At 37.5% G+C, this 22,189-nt stretch overlaps 1 protein-coding gene across 1 annotated transcript in view; it reads right to left on the bottom strand.

The window, feature by feature from the left end:
- tmem131l (transmembrane 131 like) overlaps nt 1-22,189 on the bottom strand; it is a 70,790-nt gene that overhangs the window by 8,717 nt on the left and 39,884 nt on the right. The window contains exons 8-22 of the mRNA XM_065254685.1: nt 19,991-20,068; nt 19,590-19,743; nt 18,751-18,809; nt 18,528-18,633; nt 18,341-18,443; nt 13,898-14,048; nt 12,323-12,493; nt 11,645-11,711; nt 11,409-11,529; nt 8,878-8,947; nt 6,965-7,074; nt 6,697-6,766; nt 6,437-6,552; nt 6,111-6,253; nt 3,968-4,154 (exon numbers count right to left, since the gene is read on the bottom strand). Coding sequence (XP_065110757.1) covers nt 3,968-4,154; nt 6,111-6,253; nt 6,437-6,552; nt 6,697-6,766; nt 6,965-7,074; nt 8,878-8,947; nt 11,409-11,529; nt 11,645-11,711; nt 12,323-12,493; nt 13,898-14,048; nt 18,341-18,443; nt 18,528-18,633; nt 18,751-18,809; nt 19,590-19,743; nt 19,991-20,068 — 1,706 coding nt within the window. The remainder of the gene's footprint in view (nt 1-3,967; nt 4,155-6,110; nt 6,254-6,436; nt 6,553-6,696; nt 6,767-6,964; nt 7,075-8,877; nt 8,948-11,408; nt 11,530-11,644; nt 11,712-12,322; nt 12,494-13,897; nt 14,049-18,340; nt 18,444-18,527; nt 18,634-18,750; nt 18,810-19,589; nt 19,744-19,990; nt 20,069-22,189) is intronic.

The following is a 22,189-nucleotide window of genomic DNA, read 5'->3' on the forward strand; positions in this document are numbered from 1 at the left end:
CATTGCGGTCTATGACAGCCTATAGAACCGTACGTAGGAAAGTTATGAAATTTGGCACACTGATAGAGGACTGTCCAAAAAGTCTCCACAGCAAATTTGAAGCCTGTACCTCTAACCCGCTAGCGCCACCAACAGTCCAAAATTGATTCCTCTGATTCCTTGGCTCAAGACGATTCGATTGGACCCTATGACGTCATTTTCCGTCATGAAAAATTTTCCGCCATTTTGATTTATTCATTAAACCTACTTTTGCAAACTTGTCCTAGAGCTTTTGCCCAATTGCCACGAAAAATGGTATGTAGCATCTAGAGACACTCAGGGCAAAAATTTATTAAAAGAATTTTGATAAACCATTCCGTTTTCGTTTAGCGCGTCAACAAATTTTACGTAGAGCGCAAAAAAACAGGTTTTAGTGTGTATCTTCGCCAATCTTATGTCTATTGATGCCACTCTTGGTAGATGTGATGCCAGTGAGGATCTGAGGGGGCATGCAGAGTTTCGTCACAGCGCCACCTAGTGGTCATACGAATGCTGTACATGCTTATAACTTTGGCTGTGATCAACGTATTTTCACAGGACTTGATTTTTTGGAGTCCTGAATAGTTGCCAAGTCCAATGATACCAAACATGTCAGGATTCGCCTTACGGTTAGCCCTGTGCATCAAAATAGCACTTAAAAAACAAACGCGAATATCTCCTCGAGCGTTATTCCGATCGACTCAAAAACACCATAGGAAGAACATTGCATTACCTTCTGAACAAAAAGATCTATTGGGTTAATATTAAAATGTTCATCAGAAATGGCCGAAAATTGCAAAAAACAAAAAATTACCTTTACATTTTGTGTTTTATACACATAAATGGTTATAACTTCGTAAAGCAAAGAGATTTTTTCACCATATTTGATACGCAGATGTACGACCACAGTCTGAGGCTACACAAAAAAAAAATTGTATGCTTGCAGCACTAGTTGGCCTTATAATTGAACAAAACCTTTGAAATCAAGCCACCCTATGGTCATACAACTGTTTCTTCACTAAACTAAAGTGTATAGTCATGAAACTAGCTAGATGTAACGCAGTCATGACCTGAGGTTGCATGCACAATTTTTTATTGCGCCACCTAGTGGTTTTGAGATAGAAATATGGTATTTTTGCCTAAAACTACTCCAACATTACATCTAAAATCTTGGGTCATCATGTATTATTCCTGTCATGGCTTAGAGATCATTGGTGCATGCCTATTAACTCCTTAGCAACCAATTAGGATACCTTATCAACCCTTTTTACAAGAGCTATATCTCTGCATCAGAACATCGTAGAGACATGGGGGTGGTCTCTTTTGACTCATTAACACCACTGTAACATTTTGTGAGCTGAGAATTGCCACTGCAAGCACCACTCACATTTTCTTCAGTGTTCTAGTTGTCAATGCTCCTCGAGAAGAGAGGGAGAGATTACACTGAATGAAAACACAGCTTTTTTGCTGATAACTGTTATATTATTTAGTCTGAAATCAAGAGATTTTCCTAGGTTCTTTAAACTGCTCATCCGAAGTCAACTTTACTTTCTTCTGTGCCCTTTTTGTCTTGACCCCGGCATTGCTGCTTGCAGCTATATTTATTATTATATCTTGTAAAAATGGGCATAATATGTGCCCCTTAAGAGTCAAGAATAAACATAGTGCAACAACATGTGCAAAGCTACATTTAAAAGTAGTAATAAAATTTAAGCTAGAAGTTAAAGGGACACTCCACTTTTTTTGAAAATAAGCTCATTTTCCAACTACCCTAGAGTTAAACATTTGATTTTTACCATTTTGGAATCCATTCAGCCGATCTCAGAGTCTGGTGTTACCACTTTTAGCATAGCTAAGCATAATCCATTGAATCCGATTAGACCATTAGCATCGCGCTCAAAAATAATCAAAACGTTTCGATATTTTTCCAATTAAAAACTTGACTCTTCTGTAGTTACATCGTGCACTAGGACCGACTGAACCTTAACAGTTGCGATTTTCTAGCAGAATATGGCTAGGAACTATACTCTCAGTCTGGCGTAATATCATTGCGCCTCCTGAAACCATGGTACGGCATCAAAGTCCTTGATTATTATGCCAGAATGAGAGTATAGTTTCTAGCCATATCGGCTTAGAAAATTACAACTTTTGATTTTCCGTCGGTCTTAGTACACGGTGTAACTACAGAAGAGTCGAGTATAAAATAGGAAAAATATCGAAACTCTTTGGTTATTTTTTGAGTGCGATGCTAATGGTCTAATCAGATTCAATGGATTATGCTAAGCCAGGGATTCCCAAAGTGTGGTACGCGCACCCCCAGGGGTACGCGAGCTGCCACCAGGGGGTGCGCGAGAGGACAAATGTAATGGCGGTCTGTTTCTTTAAGTGGGATTTTTCCATACAATAAATAAATAAAAAAATGAACAGTAAACATTTCCTTTGTAATCGCTTTTATTTTAAATAAAAAACTATAATTTATTAATTTTTGATAGAAACGTAGAAGACAGCTGCTGTCTTTTTCTACGCACTGCTCTTCTGTTATGCACTGCAGCCGCTATATGCGTGCCAACTCGTTTCATTTATTCCATATATATTATAAATATGCTTAACTGACTGAAATCAGGGAAACTGTCATGTGGGACGTCTTATGATAAAGTTGTTAGTCACGAAGGAGGAGAGGGACCAAGAGAGAGAGACTTTTTTATGGCAAAAATAGAAATAATGAAATGTGACGAGACATGGGCACAGGATACGCGAGCAATGTGTTTTCATGCATGGTAAAGAGACCGCCAATGAATTATATAATAAAATACATAAATACTTACTGTAGAGAACTTATTAAAAGCTTTCATTTAATTTTGTTTGAAACTTGAGCTGTTATAATGAATCTGCAAACTATTATACACCTTTTGTGCGAACAGTAAAGGCTTTCGTTAATGTGTTTGATGGGTCTGCACGTGACGCACTGGTAAACATGAGGAAACTCTCATATGTCATCTATTAGCTGACGGCAGTAAGTGTACGTTTTTTACCATAGTAAACTCGAATGGCATCTAAATATCACAGTGGTTAAACGCATACACGGGGGCGCGCATCATCTACGCCGAGCGTAGTTTCAGATGGTGCAATAAGCGTAAATATTTTTCACAATGTTGGACCTAGCTAAGCCCGACGTAGGACTATTACACCCAACTTCTTAACGTCCGGCTAGTGCAACCGGCCCTTGGTTATTTGCGCATGATCTAACATGAGTATTTATGGTGAGAAAAGCTTTTTTGGATTTTTTTTAAAATGGGGATTGGGGGTGCGCCAACCCGGTTGGGACATAGAAGGGGGTGCGCAGGAAAAAAAGTTTGGGAACCCCTGTGCTAAGCTATGCTAAAAGTGGTACAGCCAGACCCGGAGATCAGCTGAATGGATTCCAAAACATTAAAAAAGTGTGTAACTATAAGAGAGCTGGAAAATTAGAATATGTTCAAAAAAGTGGAGGGTCCCTTTTACGGCATACAGTTTTTGAAATAATGATAATAAATTGTTAGCAGTGTTAAACAATGAAAAGACAAGACTAAATATTACAAATGAAAACGACAACAAAAATAACCTGTTTAGATGCTGTTACTTTTTGTTAGTGAATCATGCTTAAATGGCTTAGATGACAGAAATTAGGTAGGAAGAATAATATCGAAAACAAAAGTACAAGAACTTAATATGGACTGGGCATAATGTCCCAGACATGGTCTTTAATTGGTCGTACGTTAAGTATATTAAAAATATTAAATAAACATTTAAATGTGAAAAAATCACCTCAACTCCCCTAAAATGTATTAAAAGGATAGATTTTATCATCATGTTCATGACAATCTGTTTATTTCACTGGCATGCAAAGAATGCACAGCATAAAAAATACAAGGCATCAGGCGCGCAATGTCATAGCAGCAGCATAACTTACGTAATAGTGATTTCTGAGGAAGAGTTGTAGTCCAGCCTGAAGGATCTGCAGTGCTGCACCTCAAAGCCGTAACCCTGACACTTATAACCATTAACGTTCATGGATATGACAGTCAGCGGCAACTCGCCTGCATTCTCCACTTTAAAACTTTTCTGGATGGCAAACATGGGCCTACTCGATCGTAAACCTGTGACAAAAATGCTTTTAGACTGGCTTTTCTCTTTGTATTCTTTAATTATTTTGCTGCATTTTTAACAAATGATACTCATTTTTGTTATTAACCATTAATTAACTACTACTTACAACAGCCATGTTTAGTTTATTTTTAATGTACTGTTATCTACAAACACAATCCACTTGTTAAAGGAATAGTCCATTTTCTTAAAAGAAAAATCCAGATAATTTACTCACCACCATGTAATCCAAAATGTTGATGTCTTTCTTTGTTCAGTCCAGAAGAAATTATGTTTTTTGAGGAAAACATTGCAGGATTTTTCTAATTTTAATGGACTTTAATAGACACCAACAATTAACACTTAACTCAACACGTAACAGTTTTTTTTAACGGAGTTTCAAAGGACTCTAAACGATCCCAAACGAGGCATAAGGGTCTTATCTAGCAAAATGATTGTCATTTTTGACAATAAAAATAACAAATATACACTTTTAAAGCACAACTTCTCATCCAGATCCGGTCGTGATGCGTCAGCGTGACCTCACACAATACGTCATGACGTCAAGAGGTCACAGAGGACGAACGCGAAACTCCGCCCCAGTGTTTACAAGTGTTGAGAAAGAGGACCGTTCCTACGTTGTTGTATGTCAACTGACACTAATTAATGTCTTTGTGTCAGTTTATTGTTTACAAGGGTCTGCAAATGTGCGTTTTATATATGTAACACGTGACCTCCCTACGTCACTACACATTTTTGTTAGGTTGCGCTGGACCGGATCTAGACGAGAAGTTGTGCTTCAAAAGTGTATATTTGTTATTTTTATTGTCAAAAATGACAATCGTTTTGCTAGATAAGACCCTTATGCCTCGTTTGGGATCGTTTAGAGTCCTTTGAAACTCAGTTGAAAAAAACTGTTACGTGTTGAGTTAAGTGTTAATTGTTGGTGTCTATTAAAGTCCATTAAAATGAGAAAAATCCTGCAATGTTTTCCTCAAAAAACATAATTTCTTCTCGACTGAACAAAGAAAGACATCAACATTTTGGATTACATGGTGGTGAGTAAATTATCTGGATTTTTCTTTTAAGAAAATTGAATATTCCTTTAAGTCTAACATCACACGGCACCGCTTCCGGGTCCAAGCGCTCTATCAGATGCTTAAAGCTCCCGTTATTTCTGTGTTTTTGAAGATTTGATTGTGTTTATAGTGGGCAATATAACATGTGTTCATGTTTCACGTGTAAAAAAACGCAGTATTTTTCACAGAAATTACTTATCTGTATAGCGCTGTTTTCACTGTCCTCAAAACAGGCTGATGTCTGATGTATGAAGTCCCTCCTTCAGAAATACGTATCGAGTTCTGATTGTGTAATTTGTTTAGTGTGTTGTGATTCGATAGCAGCTTAGCTTAGCAGAGCCGTTTGAGCTTAGCTGGTGACGTACGTATTACTGTGAGCGGAGTTCAGTCAAAAAACCGTTTTACTGACGTCGTTAAAGCAGGAAATAGAGGACAGTAGTCCAAAACGCCCGTTCGCTGTAGGTTTTGAAAGGCAAATTCTATTAAAGAAAATATATCGCCTGGCAGTGAACTTTCAGCTTTAACATTTTACAGGTATTATTTATGCTATTATAGCAACATTACACACTAACTAGAGTTTAAAAAATTGGTTAAGGAAGAACGTGACCTTTAAGCAAACAACAAAAATACTAATATTCACTCACAGCGGTTCGTCTTTTATGAATTGGTAAATTATTGAAGTCTGAAATGCTGTGAGCATGCAGTATACTCCGTACGTTTATAAAAGCTTAGCTTAAATGCATGAAACGAGTAAACAATGTTCATAAATGGCTGTTGAGATTGTAGTCTCACTTGAAATGAGCAGAGGCTTGGACCCGAAAACGGTACTCCTTACATCATGACTTAACAAGCAGATAAAATAGCGGTTGACTTTGGAGATTACAGACTTACCATCCCTGCACTCCATGAGGGTGGACTGGGGCACATTGAAACGCAGTGAGGCGGTAGGCCCGGGGAGTTTTCCTCCCACCCTCAAAAGCTCCTTGGCCCCAAACCCTTTAACCAGGACCATGTCGAACACTGTGAGGTTGTTCCTGTTGAAGAACACATGCACTCATCACAATTACTTTTAAGAACGAGCACATGATAAAATTTGAATAGATTATGCAAAAAGTAATATCAACCTCATGCTAACTGAAGAACTAACTTTATAAGCTAACTTATAAATGAAGTAGCATTTACCATTTAAGATAAACAGATTAATTTGACTGAAATACCTAATGAGGAGTAGTGAGGTAACAGGCTTGTGTTCTGTGGGTTGAAAAGCCACAAAAACGGTTCTCGACTCCCATGGTTGAAGGAGGAACCTCAGCACGCTGCCTCCCTCGCTCTCCTGTTTTATACAGAGTACAATTACACCCTAACCAGAGTAACTACACCACACCACATTTACAACATACTACACAACACCCGAGTAGTTATGCGGCACTTACTACAGGCCAACTCATAATTAGCACTCCACACTTCATGACCTCACCTTATGGTTAGCAGCTAACAGGGAAAATTCGGTTGTAGTGATATTGACAGCCAGTGGGCTAATATTAAACCTGGAACAGATATGTTTAACATAAATACATGAGCCTTTTTTGCATGTACTGTAGAAGCCTATAGTTATTTATCAGAGGTGTACATATTGCATTAGGTATTATATTCAATACTGTATAAGGCTATTGCAATTCGAATTTACAGCTGAACAAAAGAGAATGTGAATGTGTGTGTATGAGACTTAATGAAAGTTAATCTACCATTTGGTCAACAAGTCGAGGGCTTCAAGTGGAACTGGGTATGAAGCGAGAGTTCTGATCTCCACAGAGACAACTGAACCCGTTGGGTTTTTCAGAGTGAAATTTTTAACCTGCGGACAGCAATATCGTGATAAAATAAAAGTCTTAAAACAATTAATTTTGATGTAGAGGCACAAGAAGAGCTTGACATGAGACAAGTAACAGATAAAGGGGCAGTTTCCTGGACAGGGCTTAAGTCTAGCCCAAGACTAAAATGCTTGTTTGAGCGGTCTTAACTGAAAACAGCTTCCACTAAAATATCTTAAACTAGTCAACATTTGAAGTGAATCAAACTCTTTATACCAATACCCAATACCCGCTCTTGTCTCAGGACAACTTTAATGAACTTTTTTGATCCACTTAAAATGTTGACTAGTGTATAACAGAGCCATTGTTTATCTCAAAATGTATACCATTTTACAAATTAGTTGCCATGAAACAGAAGTAGCGTTTGTCTTGTATATCCAAGTGAAATGGCTTCTGAAATGAAAAAAAGGTAGGACTGGACTTGAATTCGTCCATCGTGAACTAATTGGATCATTTGAAGTTGGGTCATGTTGCTATTTGCTAATCAAAGCGATCTTTCCTGGACCCCGCCCACCTGCCATACATATGACCGGAAGTAAAGAGAGATCGTTTCGAGGAGGGGAAGAGATTTTTTGATGAAAGTTTATGAGGGTGAATTATTTTTTTTAAATAATGAAGCACACAGACAATAGGCTTTATGCCCAGCTGCACTACTTCCTGAACTTCAGCCAGCTCCTTGTTTCCTGTCTGCCATTATTGGACAAAATGATTAATACAGGTGTGCCTGACCTCAGTAGTCACAAACAAACTGATTAGTCTAGGTGTGCCTGACCTCAGTAGTCACAACTAAAATAATGAGACACACCTGTATTAATCAGTTTGTCCAATCATGACAGACAGGAAACAAGGAGCTGGCTGAAGTTCAGGAAGTAGTGCAGCTGGGCATAAAGCCTATTAATTCGAAAAAAAAATACCACAATATTCCAATTAAAATATCAGTTTATCATTTCAATTTCATTGCATCTTTAAATGTCCTAATATAAATGAGGCCTAGTCTTGAATAAACCTACATCCTGTCTGGAAAACTCCCCAAACTGCCCAAAAAATACAGGGGAGAAAAAAAAAAGTGTACCATTGTTGGGGGTAACGCATTACAAGTAATGTGCATTACGTAATAATATTCCTTTTCTAAATTAAAGAGTAAAGTAACGCATTACTTTATAAATGTACACATTAATATTTGAGTAATTAAAAAAAAAAAAGTAATGTAGTTACTTTTCAGTTTAATTAGATTATTTTTTATAATGTACTGAATTAAACTGAACGTTGTCATGTAGAATTACGCACTCTATACGTGCGCGCCTGAGCTGGAACAGTTTAAGTCAGAAACGGAGATGGCAGGCCATTTTTGCATTGGAAATATGCAATTTCTGAATGCAGAACTTCGAACTCAGTCATAAAAAACACCTGCAAGGCCTGAAAGAGATCAAGCCTCAGCCAAGTAAGAAAAAGTAACACAAAAGTAACTTAAAAGTAACGTAAGTATTACTTTCCATGAAATGTAACTAAGTAACGCAATAAGTTACTTTTTTGGGGAGTAACTTAATATTGTAATGCATTACTTTTAAAAGTAACTTTCCCCAACACTGGTACCGGTTATATTTGATATTTCTTGTTATTTTGCAAATGCCCTCATATAAGCTACATTTATTGAGATCTTTTGTCTTTTTTGGAAAGTGCCAGACATCAGTTGTATGGAAAAGCTATGTAAATATTTATTTATCCTTTTGGGTGAACTATTCCTTTTAACTCGTTAGAAAAAATATCATCATCTGCAATCGACATACCTTACTGTCATTGACAGGTGTGGCATCAAAGTCTAGATGTGAAGAGTGGTCTGCAGGAAGTCTGGGCCACCTGAACAAAACACAAACAGATGTGTAAGTTGTATAATGTAAGTTGATTTGTATGTACATACCAGAGATGGGGACTCGAGTTTGAGACTCGGACTCGAGTGCGACTTAAGTCGCACACACAGTGACTTCAGACTCGACTTAAGACTCGACCCTCAAAGACTTCAGACTCGACTCGGACTCGAGCCGCGCGACTCGTGAACAATGTTTATTTTTAGAAAATGTCTGATGAGCTCGCTGTCATACCCCTCCCTCCATTACCTACAACCTGCCCACGACGTCACACGTGACGTATCTGCTCCGCGCACGCGGCCGCGAACATACATGTCGACTGCACCGGCTGCTGCTGTGACATTCATCTGAAGCTTTGGGTAGTGCTGTGACGGATCCGCGTTTCGGCTCGCATGCGATTCGTGGATTAATATGCAATTTAAATAGGGTAAGATTATCATTAACGTGTTTCTAAGGCTTGCAATTGTTTAAATGGTTAAACAATTTAACGGCAAAAAGGTGCTCAAGTGAGCAGATTTCTGTACGCACATGCGTTTAAATGTGTCCGGTCCAGCTCCAGTCAGGTCCAGAGTTGCGCTACTTTGTGTCATACTGTAGTGTAGTCCATTAACATACATTTGCTGAATAGACCAATGAAAAACAATGTAAAATTTTTATGTGAAGCGACTGCTGTATCTTCTTCCTGAAGCGCTGTTTGGAATTCACACTCTGCCTGTGTTTGAGCACGCGTTTAAGTGCCCTCAGTAGTGCACATACAGAGAGAAGTGTTTCAAAAGTTAAGCCAAAATAAAATCTTTCTTTTCTTGACAGGGCACATACACACAAAATGATCTCACAGTATTCTTTTCTAATAAAATTTTTTTTGTTTATGTCTTAAGAAATCAGTCAGAAACCAGTCAAATAAGGGCTTATTTGTTCTTAATAAAGAGACCTCAATTAACCTACTTAAGTCTGTGTCATTTATGTTAATCAAACAACCCAAGACAAACAGAAAATCCCTTCTATTGCTCAAAAATAATAATAATAGTATTTCATTTGTACAATAACGACAGTGTTATTATCCATTTAATTTAATTTCTGTACCTAATGCTAATTTTAGACCTTACTTAATGTGCAACTTTGTTCTTTTTATAAATGTTTATAATTTCTTTATTTGTTATTAGAGTTTTACTTGTTACAACGAGACTTGAGACTTGACTTGGACTCGAGCCCAGAGACTTCAGACTTGACTCGGACTCGAGCTCAGAGACTTCAGACTTGACTCGGACTCGAGCTCAGAGACTTGTGAGCATCTCTGGTACATACAAGTTTAACAGAATATCCCTGGTCTGTAGACTGTATCCATCCATGTTTTAATATAAGATACAGTCCTTCCAGAAAAACGCAGTTTTGTGATTGTTGCGGGCAAAAATCCTTGCGGCACGTTTTCTTAAAAAAATGCAATAGAATATGTGGGATATTTATGCAATTTTATGCAATGAAATTGCGGGAACTTGCAAAAACTGCAGGAACTTGTCAAAACTGTTTGCAGCTTTTCAATGATGTTCACGTCACATAATCACGTCACTTCATGTTTCCATGGCAACAGGAGACATGGCTGCGCTTGTGTGAAGTAAATGGAAAATTTTAATTTATTTTAATTTAAGATAATTTATGCTGCGAAAGTGCGGCGTATTTGAAAAAATGCGGCCACGCATAAATATGAAGACTATGGCTGATTATGCGTGGAATCATGCGATCACATAATCACGTTTTTCTGGAGGGACTGAGGATACGAGGGATGCACTAACACCAAATTTCTGTGCGACTTACAATATAATTTAAAGGAACAGTATGTAGGATTGTGGCCAAAACTGGTATTGCAATCACAAAACGTGTGGCTAAAACTGGTACTGCAATCGCACAGCTGGTGGCCAATATACCAAACGACAACATAAACATCAGTTGAGGGCTGCAACTCCACTTTTTAAATGACAATATCCTGGCTGGAACGCTGTTGTCAGTGATATAAGTATTTGAAATGAAAATGATTTCTTAATGTCTAGTGACATATCAGGACCATTTAATGATTAATTGATATAAATTTCTTACATACTGTTCCTTTAACACTTGTTGATGAGCTAACAGAAATTTTCTGCACTTTTCCATATTCGATTATTTAGAATGACATCGACCAATACCATTCTGCTTTTTACAGCTTGTTTCAAACTGTTATGGCATGCAATCGTGTTGCATCCAATTCAAAATGATCATACAAGGTCTGACACGCCCTTCCACCCCTTATGACTGCCAGGATATAATCGGTCCTGATCATCGGGTGCTTTCAAACAATGGGCCATTGTCAGATAGTAGTTTTTAATCTCCCGATATAATTATGTGCCGATACATCGGTGCATACCTAGTTTGTAGGGCTGCATCTACAGTGCATACGCTTGTGCATGTAGCATGTTTACCTGCATGAGAGCTCTTTGCTACAATGCCATCGGCTACACAGAGCAGAGGCCAGGCTGCTGTCCACCCGCCAGAGAGAAGAAAAGGACTCTGGTAGAAGAGATTGCTGCCACTCTGCGCGTCCTATAAAGGTGGAGATCAGATAACTATTATTGTAAGCAAACTTATTAAAAATGTTAGCAGAATGACTACAGCGTAGAATAAAGCTTCAATTTGATTGTTCGGCTGGATGTCACACCTGCTCTGGACATATGTAGAGGACAGATCTGTTCACATTCCTGGGTTGATTCAAACATAACATCTCCCTGATGAGGAAAAAAAATAATTAGTCCCAGGTAAAATTTTCCTGTAGCTCAAACGGTGAGGGCATTGCATTAGGGTGCATTTGATCCCCAGGGTTTAATGTTACTTGAATACATTTTTGAAGTTGTATTCTATTTTGCAAGACTTACTGTTTACAATTTAGTCAAGTGTAAACATGATAGTACACAAACTGCCAGTTGACAGAAAAAGTAGTTGCAGGGTTCCCACACCTTAGTTAACTTCAAATTTAAGGACCTTTCAATGACTTTCCAGGTCAAATACCCTCGAATTCAAGGAATAATTTCAATTGAGAGCAAGGTTACATTGTGTTACCTTGTAAGATACATTGTTATAGTTTCGCATGTTTGTCAACGCGGTGACGCCTCAGGGGGAAGTGCGGCCGAATGGTTATATCAAATTTAACCAATGGTGAGGCTTAACGACAAAGACAGGGTAACGCGGGAGCCAGGATGTTTATCGCTATCTGAAATATTGCCAAAAACGGCATTACAGGGACGCACAAAATATGGCAAGGGAGACGCAGCGTCTTGTTCCACCGTTACATAAGTAACCAGAGACGTTTTCATGCATCAACACATAAAAGACGGTTTACCTCTGAAACAGTAGGAAATGTCTGGAGGTGAAGCTCTAGTGGAAGCCCCACACTTGTTGTCAGGGTAATTGTGGTCTTGAGGTTGATGGGTAAAGATTTGTTGATTAACTGAAGAGACAGAATCTTCCAGCAACCAGATTTCACATCCAGGGAGTTTGTCAAATTACCAATCTAAAAGATATATTTTAATAATAAATACTTATTTATAAAACTTAAAACAACCACAGTGCTGCAAGAAAACGATAGGTAATTTTCAAACGAATGACAATTTTTTTATCCATTTATTTAAATATTTAATTTACTACGAGGTATTGCCTTTGTAAGTTAATTGCAAATCACATGAGTATAGTGGTACTTGTAAATATTGTGCACAGTGACAAAATCTGCATCCCAGTGCTCCTAAGGTAAACATCATTGGGTTTGTATGATAACCGGTAATGGCCAAAATACTGGGTGAATCGAGTGAAAGTAAAAGTAAAATGGACTTGGGTTAACCAAGAATGTTGCAAGAGAACTGAATTTAGAGTGTTCATTTCAAGATGTATTTATACAAGCCAAAATTTTCACAAACCTCTATGAAACACTGAGTCACCCAAAGGCTAAGAGTAACTATAAGTAATACCTTGTTCGCACTGTCAGTCCAAATCCGATTTTGGTGCATATCCAATTGGAATAAAATCACATCGAGAACGTGTGAACGGCCGAAAACCGCATGAAATCCATTTTTTTAAATCCGTTTCAGGCTACATCCAGGGTTTTGAAATCCATTTCTGGAAATCCAGTTCAGTCTGACCGCTCTGACCACATTTGTTTAGCTTTTTGGTTATGTCATGCTGTCACGTCATTTACTGTAAACGCAACCCCAGCGCCAACTTTGGAACAGTCCATTTCTAACGAAATGAAAGGGGTGTTTGGGAAAGTAAGTGCATTGGGGTATATAGACCATTTTGCAAGATTTAAACAACAATGGTCCAGAAGCACTTCCTGTTTCAGTTTTTTAATACTACATAAACGTTGGGATAAAATAGAACCAACATAACATATAGAACTGAATCAAAGCGTTAAACTTCTTCAAGATGTTTCCTTTATATGTGAAATAAATAAAAAAATTCCGGTCCAGAAACAGGAAGTGTTTCTGGACCAGTGTTGTTTACATCTTGCAAAATGGTTTATATAGTTTCTATAACGTCAGATGTTGAGGCAGATTGTCGTGCCAGCATGACGTCATTGCCATAGAAACAGTGCAGATAATCCGGAACACAGCAGAAGGCTACAGGACGCACAGATCGGATCTGAATAGTTGTGATATACAATATGGACAGTGAGTCTATCAAATCAGGATATGGACGGACAGTGTGAACGAGCATGGCATTTCCTGGTAGACTAGCTAAGTAATTAAAATGAGAAGTGGTTCTCAATTGTCTATAGAAATGCATTTTCTTTTTAAACTGAATCTCTATGCTGCTAAACAGAGCCAACTTAAAACCTGACGTTCCTAATTTTATCAGCAAGCATTCTGCTACCTGTACAGACATGTGGGCACTGTTTCAGGATTGAATGTCAGGTGAGAATTACCTTGAAGAGTTTGTGCTTGTGTTGGGACAGGGAGATGTTAGTGATTGTGAAGGTGATGGGAAGAGGGTTGGACAGCCAGAGCTCCACATGTTCTGAGCCTCTTTGTTTTTGTCTCAATTGAACCAAAAAACTCAGCTCAGAGTCCAACCACCTGAAACCCAGGAGGAAAACAACATAAAAAACTTCACTCACTGGCAAATATTTTATCAAGTAGTTACACTACCCACAACCTTGTCTTTGTAAGCACTACACTTACCTGGCTGAACTAGGACAATGTTTAACTATATATAACAGGGGTCACCAAACTTTTTTGGGGGCCACATTATCGTTCCTGACTGTGATGGGGGGCCGGGTCAGCTATATAACACAGAATTGTATGACCCAGACCAAAATGACCACCAGCAGGCCTCATTGTGTAGTAGAGACTACTAGCCTGGCATAGCCAAAGTCCCCATCAGAAAACGGCTTTCCATGGGTAGCTAGTAGGTGAGTTACCTTATAGCTAGCTCGGACAGCAGCCTGGTTTACCCGAGTTTGGCAAAGGAATACATTCTTTTGTGCAGCCAGTACGCCTTTCATCCTTTAAATCCTGTATTCTCATGCTTGCCCTCACTAGCTAGCATACTCTTTGTGGTGGGTTTCGTGATGACGACACAGATTATATTGTTTGAAAACTGCAACACTTTCTTCAATGAGGCCTGCTGGTGGTCATTTTGGTCTGGGTCATAAAATTCTATGTTATATAGCTGACCCAGCCCCCCCATCACAGTCAGGAACGATAATGTGGCCCCCAGAGAAAAAAGTTTGGCGACCCCTGACCTACATTGTAAAACGTTGGATCTACTTAAAAAGTATTTTAATTGGTAACACTTTAAGGGGACACATTATGAAAATCTGATTTTTCTATGTTAAAGTGCTATAATTGGGTCCCCAGTGCTTCTATCAACCTAGAAAATGTGAAAAAGATCAACCCACCAACTTAGTTTTGGTAAACCATTCTCTGCAAGCATGTGAAAAAAAGGTCACTGAAATTTGGCTCCCCTTGTGATGTCAGAAGTGATAATATGCCCCCCTCTAATCTGCACTATCCAACCACAGCACTGCCATTTAGTGCAGATACCAACTCATTATCATTTTAAAGGACACCCAAAAAGACAAATTTTTGCTCACACCAACAAAGTGGCAATTTTAACATGCTATAATAAATTATCTATATAATATTTTGGGCTAAAACTTCACATATGTACTCTGGGGACACCAAAGATTAATTTCAAATCTTAATAAAGTCTTGTGAAATGTCCCCTTTAAAAAAAATTACATTTTATAAACTTAAATTTCCTTACTTTAAGGTTTTTTGTTTTTAGGCATTTTTTAAGTTCCACTTTATACAGTGTTAATTCTATTCAAGAACCAAAAAATGGTCTAATATGACATTTCTGCAATGAACATTTTCAAAACCTTTTTTTTCAAGAGTGTATATAAAGATAATTATAAAAGTATGTAAACATACAACCCCAAAACAGAAAAAGTTGGGACACTGTAGAAATTGTGAGTAAAAAAGGAATGGAATAATTTACAAATCTCATAAGCTTATATTTTATTCACAGTAGAATATAGATAACATATCAAATGTTGAAAGTAAGATATTTTGAAATGTCATGCCAAATATTGGCACATTTTGGATCTCATGAGAGCTACACATTCCAAAAAAAGTTGGGACAGGTAGCAATAAGAGGCCAGAAAATTTTAATGTACATATAAGGAACAGTTGAAAGACCAATTTGCAACTTATTAGGTCAATTGGCAACATGATTGGGTATAAAAAGAGCCTCTCAGAGTTGCAGTGTCTCTCAGAAGTCAAGATGGGCAGAGAATCACCAATTCCCCCAATGCTGCAGCGAAAAATAGTTTTCTGAGCTTCTCAGAGAAAAAATGCAATGAGATTGAAGTTATCATCATCTACAGTGCATAATATCATTCAAAGATTCAGAGAATCTGGAACAATCTCTGTGCGTAAGGGTCAAGACCGGAAAACCATACCGGATGCCTGTGATCTTCGGGCTCTTAGATGGCACTGCATCACATACAGGAATGCTACTGTAATGGAAATCACAACATGGGCTCTGGAATACTTCCAGAAAACATTGTCGGTGAACACAATCCACCGTGTCATTCGCTGTTGCCAGCTAAAACTCTGTAGGTCAAAAAAGAAGCCATATCTAAGCATGACCCAGAAGCGCAGGTGTTTTCCCTGGGCAAGGCTCATTTAAAATGGACTTTGGCAAAGTGGAAAACTGTTCTGTGGTCCAACGAATCAAAATTTGAAGTTCTTTTTGAAAAACTGGGATGCCATTTCATCCGGACTAAAGAGGACAATGACAACCCAAGTTGTTATTAGCGCTCTTTTCAGAAGCCTGCATCTCTGATGGTTTGGGGTTGCATGAGTGCGTGTGGCATGGTCAGCTTACACATCTGGAAAGGCACCATCAATGCTGAAAGGTTTATCCAAGTTCTAGATACATATGATCCCATTCAGACGTCGTCTCTTTCAGGGAAGACCTTGCATTTTCCAACCTGACAATGCCAGACCACATAGTGCATCAATTACAACATCAAGACTGCATAGAAGAAGGATCTGAGTACTGAAATGGCCAACCTGCAGTCCAGATCTTTCACCCAAAGAAAAGATTTGGTGCATCATAAAGCGAAAGATGCGACAAAGAAGACCTAAGACAGTTGAGCAACTAGAAGTCTGTATTAGACAAGAATAGGACAACATTCCCATTCCTAAACATTGGTCTTCCTCCAGCTGTTCCTTTATATGCACATTTAACTTTTCTGGCCTCTTATTGCTACCTGTCCCAACTTTTTTTGGAATGTGTAGCTCTCATGAAATCCAAAATGAGCCAATATTTGGCATGACATTTCAAAATATCTTACTTTCAACATTTGATGTGTTATCTATATTCTACTGTGAATAAAATATAAGTTTATGAGATTTGTAAATTATTCCATTCCTTTTTTACTCACAATTTCTACAGTGTCCCAACTTTTTCTGTTTTGGGGTTGTATTAAAACGAAAACTTAATCTATGAATGTAATACTTTGTCATTTAAAGGTGCAATGTGAGACTTTTAGCGGCATCTAGTGGTGAGACTGTGATTGCAACCAACGGCTTAGTCCAGAGTTCAAACCTCCCTTTCGAAACGCATAGTAAAGCAATGGTAGCTGCCAAAGGACAAACACATCATAATTTAAGACAACGTAGTAACAAAACACAATATATAGAACAGTCTTTTTAGGGATACTGTAAAAACATGACAGCGACTTCCATGTAAGGTGACTCGTGGTGTATGTAGATACAAACAGCTCATTCTAAGGTCATAAAACAATACAGTTCATTATGCATGGTCTTTATACACCACCAATAATATAGTTATGTATATTACAGTTTTTAAAGATGCTAGGACACATTTCTCAATATTTGGGTCACTTTTGCAAAACTCTTCACACAGTTCTCCTAACCAACTTTCAGTTTGGCAAAGCAGTTCGTTTCACATTCAAAATGCACTACAACTAACAAAACACTTTATTCAGGTTTCAAATCAACACATTCTTCCAGAACACTAGCAAAGGTTGACAGCCAACAAACACACTTTGTCACCCACAAAACAATGACCTAAAAAACACTAACAACATGTAGCATTATACAATGTTTTCTTGTGTAAAACAAGGCCACATCTCTGTTTATAATTCGCCGCAATGTATGTTACTGCAATGAATCAGACATGATGCAGAATTCTTCAATATTTGAAGTAGTTTATTTTAATTTTTTGGCACAGAGTAATTCCAAAATACAAGAATTTGTACACACACCATCCACTGATACAATAGTAATGCTAATCTACTCAGTCTTCTCCATTTAGCCAATTGTTTTATAGCATTTAATTTTAAGATTTAAAATAAATCTTATAAAAAATTAAATTAGAAATTTAGCAAATTGCTGTCTTATTCAGTTTTGTATTGTGTTATTATTTTGAACATAAGTTTAACAGTTTTGAAAACCGTATGTAAGCATGTGCAAATTGGCATGTATGTATAAAGAGTTTTGGCAATTGTTGTGTCTGAGTGAAAAGAAAAGAATTCATGAAATTTTAAAGATTTAGTCATTGAATGCATTTTGTGCCAAAGCAATGATAAATGATCCTCAGTCTAGCCCACATAGACTTCTGTTGTGCTCACTGTGTGAAGAGTTTTGCAAAAGTGACCTAAGTATTGAGAAATGTGTCCTAGCGTCTGTAAAAAACTGTTTATTGCTTTTCTGTCAGGAGATTTTTCTAAAAGTCCCACATTGCACTTTTAATATTGTTCTTGGTTTAACTGGTCTTGGTTATGAGTAAAGCAATAACACCAATTTAGTAATGCTGATACTGAAATCTTTACCTTTGTGTGGCATCCAACAGTGGATACACATTCAACGATCTGTTTCCTAATATCTGCAGGCTGAATTGACTGGAGCATTTTTTATTTTTAGACGACAAAGACCCTAAAACACAATGAGATTTAATGAAAAGAAAGCTCGACATGTGAAATACAAATCAGAATGTTAAGCTGACAATAAAGCACTCACTTCTGCAGAAGAGCGAGGCTACTTGTGTGAAGTTAGCAGCCGAAGGCGTGAGCAGCACCTCATTTAGTGCTACACTGCTGTCTGTTCTTGACAAGAGCTGAAATTCCTAAAAAACAATAACAACAACCACAACACAAGACATGATGTTATACCACAAGATTAATGTGCTTAAAAAAAACTATTACATGCAGAAATAAACACAAAAGAACCATGTTTCACATACCTTAACAAAGAGCTTTTTAACCCCTGAGTTCAACATGTACACTCTTATTCTGGGATCTGCTGTAGATAACAAAAAATGTGCATCCTTTAGAAATAGGACTAGATTTTACGACAATACAAACACACAATTGGAAAATAAAAATATACAGTATTTAGCCACATGGTGGCGTGGCAATGCCAGTAAAATCATTATTTGACTGGGCGGTGGTGGTGGTGACTGAGGAAAGGGTTAAGTTTCAAATCCAGGTAAATTGGGAAGTGGCACTTCCCCTCTATAGTATCAGCCTGAGCAAAAGACTCAACCAGTCATCATTTATAAGTTCAAAAGAAAAACAATATTTGCCCAGTCTTTAATACAAACACAACATAGATTTGCCTTAATCTTATTAAGTGTCAAGTATTGTATGCAGCTTTGCTACATTTCATGCTAGAGCTTTGTGTGTTTGTCTGAAACTGCAGTGCTGTAAAGTACCTTCACATGTTTATATATTCTTATGTACACACCAACACAAAAGACTAAAATTAAATAACTGTAATTGGGCATCTGAATAAAAAAAAAGGAATGAAGTGATTTTCTATTTGTTTGCCTTTCCTGCAAAGCAGTAAATTAAAAAATGTGTGGTAACATTATATTTTAAGATTAGAAATACTACTGTGGCAAAAGAGATTACACATACTGGTGGATAAACCAATACAGAAACATGAAAATTATTCTCTATGTCACAAACCTTACATGGTGGTCTTATTCATTTGTTAAGCACTTTGCATACATACATGATCATATGTTCATATGAACTTTTTGCAATGCATCAGATATTTAAAACATTGAAATTCACATACAGACAGCATCTTCTGGCGGTGGGAGGACAAGCAGCACCATAAAATTCTCCAGCACGTACGGCTTGAGCTTATCTAGGTGGGTCGTCTTTTCCCCTCTTTCAGATAAACTGATCTGAAGTACAATTCTGCCCTCCTCAGATACTAAACACCAACCCTGTGAGAGTAAAAGAGAGAAAGAGAGAGAGAGAGGTGAAGAATAAGCAAAAAATGCCATCAGCATGCAACACACCCATCAATACAAATCAAAGGAATGCAAAACCTTTGACTAACAAGACCTGCCCTGTCTCAAAGTTAAATCCCTAGCTAACTTGTGAACCTGTGACTAATTACCAGAACACACAGATCACAGATAAACAAAAACAAGTTAATCTGTAACATGTTTATAATTAAAAATGTTATACCTGGAGCTGATTGTAAAACATTTTTGGTAAACTGCAGTCAAGCAGCAGACCTAAAATGGTTATATTAGAGGCATCTTCCTGCAACGGCAAAAGAAAAACAACAGCTCTGAAAACATAAATGTATGACATTTACATTTATTTAAAATATGATTTTATTCAAACTGACTTACAACTAAGCAATACTAAAACACAAGCCATTTAAAAATAACTGCATGGCAGAAGTACAACATTTATAGAAGCCAGTTTTAGATAATAGAAAGTGTGTAATTGTCAATGAGGCATTTATGGCATCTTCAGGGGTACAGGACAGCATTTTGATTCATTCTTTATGAGTTCTCCATCAGGGATTTTAACTTTCACTTCCAGCTTTTTCAGGCAACATGAATGATTCAATACATTCAAAAAGGTCTTCAAGTCAACGAGACTCAAAAAAGAGAGGAACCTATGCCGAAGGAAGCAAAAGCTAGCGACCACTAACTGATTTTCCCAACAATTTTCAGTCTTAAGCCACATTTACGTTTGTAAAGATAGAAATGTATGCAACCATGTCTTTAAATGTTAGCTTGAATCTACTAAGTTTAATGCCCAATAAATCAAAGGTTTGAAATTGTGGTAATCCTGATAACCAGACGAATAAAAAGTTCAAGTTGGAATGGGTCAGGATGGTGGACCTGGACATCTTTATGTAAAATAGTATGTTAAAGGAATATTCCATTTTCTTAAAAGAATAATCCAGATAATTTACTCACCACTATGTCATCCAAAATGTTGATGTCTTTCTTTGTTCAGTCGAGAAGAAATTATGTTTTTTGAGGAAAACATTGCACGTAACAGTTTTTTTCAACGGAGTTTCAATTTGTTATTTTTGACAATAAAAATAACAAATATACACTTTTAAAGCACAAATTCTCGTCAAGATCCGGTCGTGATCCGTCAGCGTGACCCCAAGCAATACGTCATGACGTCAAGAGGTCACATAGGACGAACGCGAAACTCCGCCCCAGTGTTTACAAGTGTGTTGAAAGAGGACCATTCCTACTTGTTGTATGTCAACTGATACAAATTAATGTCTTTGTGTCAGTTTATTGTTTACAATGGTCTGCAAATGTGCGTTTTATATATGTAACACGTGACCTCCCTACGTCACTACGCATTTACGTTAGGTCGCGCTGGACCGGATCTTGACGAGAAGTTGTGCTTTAAAAGTGTATATTTGTTATTTTTATTGTCAAAAATGACAATCGTTTTGCTAGATAAGGCCTTTATGCCTCGTTTGGGATCGTTTATAGTCCTTTAAAACTCCGTTGAAAAAAACTATTACGTGTTGAGTTAAGTGTTAATTGTTGGTGTCTATTAAAGTCCATTAAAATGAGAAAAATCCTGCAATGTTTTCCTCAAAAAACATAATTTCTTCTGGACTGAACAAAGAAAGACATCAACATTTTGGATGACATGGTGGTGAGTAAATTATCTGGATTTTTCTTTTAAGAAAATGGAATATTCCTTTAATGTTTATCTAGATGTTTTTTTTTTTGATTTTTTACTTTTGTTTTGGACTGCCAAAACACACTTGTAGCCAATCCGCAGTAAGGTGTGTGTCTACTAACCAAGATCATTGCCTGGGTTGCGCATGTGTGGGGCGGGTCTATCAAATGAAGGTCCAGATTCTATTGGGGTAGGGGCGTGTTCGTTTAGGTGATTTCAAATGTCAACATTGGCTTTCAGAGATCATTAGGGGTGTAACGATTAATCGTTCAAATGCGCATTTTCTCAATGAATGAATTTGAATGAATTACGGTGAAATCCAGGCACATCCAAACGCCAGGGGGCGATCCCGTGCAGAAACTCCCTTTGTGCCACAGAAGAAGTAGCTTTATGAATGCTATTCCAGGAAATGTCTACAGGAATATTCATATCACTGTTCTTCAAACTGTTTCAGATATTTTCATGATAATAAAGAATATTTTAAATGATTTGGTTTAACGAGTGTTGCTTTTTTAAATGCACGTTATAAACAACTCAAACTCGTTGTGATTTTAGATTGATAAGGACTTCCTACTGACCAAATGCCGTAGTACACGCACAAGCTGTGCATTAAACAAAGAATCGCAGCCTTGCGATTCAGAATCGATTTCAGACAGGCATTTTTAATGGGACACACGGTTGAATCGTTATATCCCTAGAGATCATGGACCCTGC

This window comes from Paramisgurnus dabryanus, chromosome 4 (assembly GCF_030506205.2).
Source record: "Paramisgurnus dabryanus chromosome 4, PD_genome_1.1, whole genome shotgun sequence".
In the NCBI taxonomy this organism is placed as follows: Eukaryota; Metazoa; Chordata; class Actinopteri; order Cypriniformes; family Cobitidae; genus Paramisgurnus; species Paramisgurnus dabryanus.